Source organism: Dipteris shenzhenensis, chromosome 31, assembly GCF_047967505.1.
Source record: "Dipteris shenzhenensis isolate YYH24624 ecotype China chromosome 31, Dip_SZ_1.0, whole genome shotgun sequence".
NCBI lineage: Eukaryota > Viridiplantae > Streptophyta > Polypodiopsida > Gleicheniales > Dipteridaceae > Dipteris > Dipteris shenzhenensis.
In genome coordinates this window covers 18,010,798-18,016,703 of record NC_141626.1, presented here as the reverse complement: position 1 = coordinate 18,016,703, position 5,906 = coordinate 18,010,798, and the positions used below count along the sequence as shown (strand labels likewise).

The 5,906-nt window shown below is 46.0% G+C and overlaps 1 protein-coding gene across 1 annotated transcript; it reads right to left on the bottom strand.

The window, feature by feature from the left end:
- Window positions 1-1,274: 1,274 nt before the first annotated feature.
- Window positions 1,275-4,332, bottom strand: LOC147881134 (putative serine/threonine-protein kinase PIX13). Its single transcript, XM_087370035.1, has 4 exons — window positions 3,040-4,332; window positions 2,643-2,936; window positions 2,338-2,454; window positions 1,275-1,947 (listed from the first exon to the last, which is right to left on the bottom strand). The coding sequence occupies exons 1-4, from the start codon at window positions 3,808-3,810 to the stop codon at window positions 1,591-1,593; spliced, it is 1,539 nt and encodes a 512-aa protein (XP_087226161.1). The 5' UTR covers window positions 3,811-4,332; the 3' UTR covers window positions 1,275-1,590.
- Window positions 4,333-5,906: the final 1,574 nt, after the last annotated feature.

The following is a 5,906-nucleotide window of genomic DNA, read 5'->3' as shown; positions in this document are numbered from 1 at the left end:
TCATCCTACACAGTGCCCCAACCCCAGAGCATCAGCATTCGAGCAACGGTTGGTTTCCACTAGTCCATCACTGTGAGGGTCCAGTTCAAGGATGATCGAGGTACAATGTTGGCCCTCAGGTTAAGGCCAATAGGAGTGCAAGTTAAGGCCAACATAGGAGCACGATTCGATACTATCGAGTTTTGCCTCACTCAGGGGCAATGGAATCAGTGGAACTTTCTGGACCAAGCATCGTTGATAGTTAGAGGTGCAAGTGATTGCTACAGGCGCTCCAACCAATAGCGACTAGCAGTGTGGTGCACTAAGCGTGATATCTTTTAGAAGGTGGTTTGCTTAGTTAGAGAAAAAGGCTTTGTAACAGGAGAAGTGTGTTGTGACGAGCACTCTCCCTCTCACCTGAGCTTGCTAGGTTAGGAAGCTATTACTGAGTGTTCATTGCAACCAGAGGCTGCTTGGTTGTAAAGAGCTTATATCAATACATGTTGATTACCTTGTCTATTCATCTATGGTGTTGTGCATTGAGTATGTTCTTCCTAATTAAAATATTGTGAACTCGGTTCTCATGTCACCATATGGTTCTTCCCAATAACTATCCTCAATCTCCGAGTGTTTAAGGTTGGCATCTGTTCCGTCACCTAAGCACGTTGCACTAAGGATTGCAAGAGCAATATTCATCTTCATGGAGCACTGCACAAGCACGTTAAAGTTGTGACACACACACAAATTCGATGATTGATGGTCTCCCCTCGAGATCATGTAGACTACAGATTTTACTTTTAGCTCGCTAAATTGTTGTTTCTACTACCTTTATGGGAAAAAGAGAAATATGCTTAGATTTGACGCCATCGTACATCCCTCCTTCTCCTCATTTGCCTATTTTTATATCATTTAAAATTAATCAAAAAAACATTATAGCCCATGGCAAGCCACAGGTTTTACATAGTATGGCCTTAAAGGGTGATTTTACACGATCCTATTGAACATAATTCAAATGTTGTGGTATTTCAACTCAAGTGCAAATAAAAAAGGACCTTTAATGAAATAGTACATTTCATATTGCAGCTAGAGTATCTTTGTATGCATTTATGTTTGGTACACATGATAATATATCACATACTTTTGAACCACTTTTGAACTTGTAATTGATTATAAGTACTACAATATAAAATAACATAATGCTACATCATATACTTATCAAAACAAATGTGAAAAGTTCAAGTCCATTGATGGGTGGGTCTCTAGAAAGTATTCATAGATGCACATGCCTACGCACTCATGTAAATAAGGAAGTTAATCTTATTCTCAATACAAGTGCATTCCCACCATTAAACTAAAATACAAGTGCAGTAGCACAATTAAACTATTTACAATGGCTACAGATAGCATAGCATACTTTAAGAACATAAGACTTGAAAAGAGGACAGGGGGCGGATGAGGGGGATGGGGGCGGAAAGAGAGACAGAGATTGAGAGAATGCCCATATGTAGAAGGGAACCCTTTGGGCATCCTTGAGAATTTGTTTGGGAGCTAACACTCATGTTATGGCTCAATACATGGTAAAAGTTAACAAATAAAAAGGAGCGAGTGACGCTAACCAAAACTTAAGGACCGCTTTTTCTTGTAGAGACTAGGCATGTGGGTGTTCTTAAGGATAGGGAGGAAGAAGGAAGGCCTCAAGAGGAAGGAGGGTGAGGATGTCGTAGGTTGGGTAGATGCAACACGAAGGAGACGTGCCACATGGCGCATGGAGGGACGAAGTGAAGGGTCAGGCAGCAAGCAACGGGCTGTGAGATCACCGACTACTTTAGCAGCATCAATGGGGTAGCGACCCATGAGGTGGGGGTCGACCGTAAGATCTAGTGGAGGGTCTCCATGAGTGGGGAGTGCACACACATGTTTGCCAGTGAGGAGCTCCAGCAAGACGACACCAAAAGCCAGCACGTCACCCTGTATCAGTAACGCACAAAGAAGTTAATCCCAATTCAATTGGTTATACAAAAAACTAATCGATAAATTTTCTTACTTCTCTTTCCTTTTTCAACCCTCACAAACCAACACACACGGCCATCTAAGAGGGGCACAAACCCCGTGGCCTATGCTGCTAGGTAACGGGGGTCTTCTCAAGGGATTCAAACATGGGCACCAGTTCGAACGACGTTGCCGCTCTGTAGTTAAGCCGTTGGGCGGTAAATATATTAAGCATAATTCTTCCATAGGAATCCTCTCTTAATTCTTCCATATGAATTCTTTGTTACAAATTATCTAGACATACTTGCTTTTCTATGAACACACGTGTTTGAGAATTAACATGAATTCATCCGGAAGTTCAGTCCTTACCGCTGACTCCTGATCGGTTCCACTAGTGCTCACAGCTGCACACCCAAAGTCCGACAGCTTCGCGTTAAACGTCGCGTCCAGCTGAATACTATTTGTCTTGAAACAATTGTAAACTATCTGCGCGACGTTTGCTGTTAGCACGTCAATTTGGAAGTTCTCAATGACAGCATTAGAAAGAGCAATAGTTGTTGTACCATCAATTCCTGAGCCGCAATACAGCAAGCTTGTATTGCAATTTTTCTTAAGATTCATGCATTGACATCGCTTTTGGATTGCATCTGGGCGAGCGTATAGAAATCACGTACCTGCTTGGAGGTTCTCTCACGTAAGAATGCCAAGCCCTCAGCAGCTCCCACGGCAATATTCATTCTCGTGGACCAGTCCATGGGAGGTTCATCCTCTCTGTTATATAGGTGGCGATCGAGGCTACCATTTGGGAAGTTCTCGTATATTAAAAACCCTGTTCCCCGAACCTGCTCGCAGCTCTGCGTACCCAGTTCGTCTATCGAATCCTCGTACGCGAAGCCGATGATCCTGCACAAATTAGGATGTGCTAACCGAGCAAGCGAGAGCACTTGTGCCTTCCATTTCTTGCGGCTCTGCAGCCATCCATAATAGAGGGACGGACAACCAAATCAGTATCATGAAAGACGCTCTAGAGATAAAATACTAGTAGGGAAATTACTCACACCGGAAACGTACAATGCTCAGCTTCATCCGTGCAACAGCCACTTCTCTCTCTTTCAGATCATCGGATTCCGATGGCTCCTTTATCAAACCTCTGTACACAGGCCCCGCAACTGCATCTCTGAGTTTCCGCACATCACTGAAATGTTCGGACGCCGCTGCCAGCTGGTCGGCAGAGAATTCGTGCACGGTTGTGACAGCGACCGCACTCGTGGGATAAGGAAGAGGCATAGGGCCGGAGAAAATTTGATCGTCCGACAGAGAACCGGACCGAACATGCAATCCGGCCTTAGCAGAAGCTGAGGAGGATGGCAAATTTGCATTTGATGCGGGAGAGCTGGAAGAATTTGAACTAGGGGCAGAGTGGTTAGGAGGAAGAGGCAGGGGGAAAAGAACCGGGGGGTCACCGGTAGAATTCGACGGGATTGGGCCAGAAAGCGAAACACGATCGACTGGGAAAGGCGAGTTGGGGATAATGTGAGCCGAATGGGAAATGAAATGTTCAGGGCTGTGGCCAGAATCAGAGCGATGGCGATGCCGGTGTTCTTTGCTTGGACCATCGCTGGAACGAGTAGGAAAGGAAAGGGCGCGCGGGCGAGCTCTCACCAAGCTCATAGAAACACTCCGGAGAAGCGCGGATCTCGCTTGGAGAGCTTTCGGAGTAATGAAACCAAATTTCGTCTTCCTCTTAGGCGGAGTGGGCAGACCAGGTTCCTTCGTTGCCAGGATGCTTCTGAGGCTGGGCAACGATTCTTCTGAGTTCCTAGAAGTGGAGAAGCAACCCATGGCGGTGTAGCTTGTGCGAGCAAGCAGAATTACATCGCCACCATAGCCACAAACAAATTTAGCTCCCCACCATAGCCACTGTTCTCAAGCTGGTGTAGCTTGTGCAACTTGGAATAAAAGAGAATTAGCTCCCTACCTCACCCGATCCTAGCTACCTTCTAAAGTTCTGTGTCCATTCAAGGAAACAGAATTCCTCACCATCATAGCCACGTTCTCACCTCAGGCATTCTTATAGGCACCTTCGCAGCGGCATCGCTCAATGACATTCTACTGTGTCGGCTCAGGAGTTGCTTCCAGCTGCTTATAGCTCTACCGCCCTTGCGCCCTCCTCTGACAAGCTCATGTCGTTTCCTTGACGCTCGTTAAGCTTCCCGGTTTCACGAGAGCTCACACGAAAGGTCAACTGCAAGGTGCTGCAACTGCATCGGAGCGTTGAAGCCGGGGATGGTCGAGCAGGGTGCCACCGCTTAACTTTACGTGGTATTAACGAAGGAGGAAGGGGATCCGTGGGGGTCGATAAATATGAGGAGGAAGCTACGACGGGGGGGGGGGGGGGGAGCTCGTGCGACAAGGTGCAGCAGCTGCAGGATGGGAGGCTATATTCTGCGTGGATCAAGTGCACGTCGAAGGGTAATTGAGAGATGGAGACGATCAGCGGCACGATGAAGGTGGAGGAAGGGGCTATGGCGAAGGTGCATGGAGAGGCACGAAGAGCAGTGGGAAGCAGGAAGAATGTAATAAGACAGGAGAAAAGGGCAATGAGCATCGACCAAGAGGATCGTAGGACTGTAAATGTGCACTTTGAGGCCTTGTGATTGTTGCAAGAGACCCAAAAAGTTCTCTCCTCTCTCAATCTTTGGCTCTTCCCAAAAGCGACCTTTAAAGCTCAATTTTCTAGAGGGCCTGTGCATCCCATTTTCCGTGCTTTTTTGGTTCCCATCGACCATTCAATTCTTAGATGTTGGTTTCGTCTCCCCCTCTCCTCATAAAGTAGTCTCTAGCACACTCTAAGGATTGATGGAGACCTACATCTAAGAAAACCGTGGGCACTTCAAGGTAGCCTCTCTGTCACCATAAGCACGATTCTCTCTAATTCACTCAAAACTTTAAGCACAATTCTCTCCCATAACTCAAAACTTTGGAGGTCACCCTTGGTGGACTTTCATAAAAATACCTCTCCCCCATCAACTTTGACTAGAGGTAGAGGCCAGGAGTCAGCCTTTATTAGGATCATCGATCACCACTTTTATCTGAGGTAAAGGCCTCCCCATGGCCTCTACCTACTTCATTAAGGCCACTTTTTAAATGAGTTCTTCTTGCAGAGCAACAAACAGCACCTCAAGTGACAAGGTGCTCACCCACTTGAGTAGGCTACCTACATTCAAATCCTGTGGGATTTCTCCTACTGTAGCTCGTGGGTGGATGTGCCCCTTGTAGTAGCCATGGGTGTGTGAGGGGGGGAAGGGAGGGAGGGGAGAGGGGGGGGGGGGGGGGGACAACCTTTCTTTTACCAAAGCAAGGCACAAACACACTAAAGTAGCACTCATATGCCTCTAGCAAAGGGAAAAAACTTAAGAGGCCAGAGGTCTTTATCAAACTAAATGGGAATGATGCATTGTTCCCCATTCCAATGGTGCCATTGGAGAAGTGTTACAATGCCATTGGAGAGGGCCTTTTGTGCACCCCCCATCAATCCCTCCTCCTCTTTTATCAAAATATATTAAAGAAGGTCCCCCTTGCCTACTCTACTAGTAGAACTTAACCAAAATTCATTATTCTAATGAATTATTGGAGATAGAAGCCCGATAGAAGGATGTATGTGTTAAAACTTAAGAGGGAGGCCTTTTTTAAACTGGGGCAAAGGAGGGGGGATGATGAATTGTTCCCACTTCGAATGGCACCATTAGAGAAGTGTGGCAACTCCATTAAAGAAGGCACTCATATTGAAGAATGCTCTTTAATCTCTACTCTAGAAGTAGAGCTACCCACAAGTGAAAGGAAGGTCACAAATTCAACCACTTGTATTTGAACTTTGCCACTATGTGCCCATGTCTTGTTAAATGTTTGGAGTTGTATAAATAAAATTAAATATGTTC

What these genes read in the sequence shown, in the direction of transcription:
- LOC147881134 (XM_087370035.1), bottom strand. Translation starts at nt 3,810, where the DNA reads ATGGGTTGCTTCTCCACTTCTAGGAACTCAGAAGAATCGTTGCCCAGC. An exon ending in CACGGATGAAGCTGAGCATT is followed by an intron (nt 2,937 to 3,039) that starts GTACGTTTCCGG and finishes GGATGGCTGCAG; the next exon opens with AGCCGCAAGAAATGGAAGGC. An exon ending in GAACCGATCAGGAGTCAGCG is followed by an intron (nt 1,948 to 2,337) that starts GTAAGGACTGAA and finishes TTACTGATACAG; the next exon opens with GGTGACGTGCTGGCTTTTGG.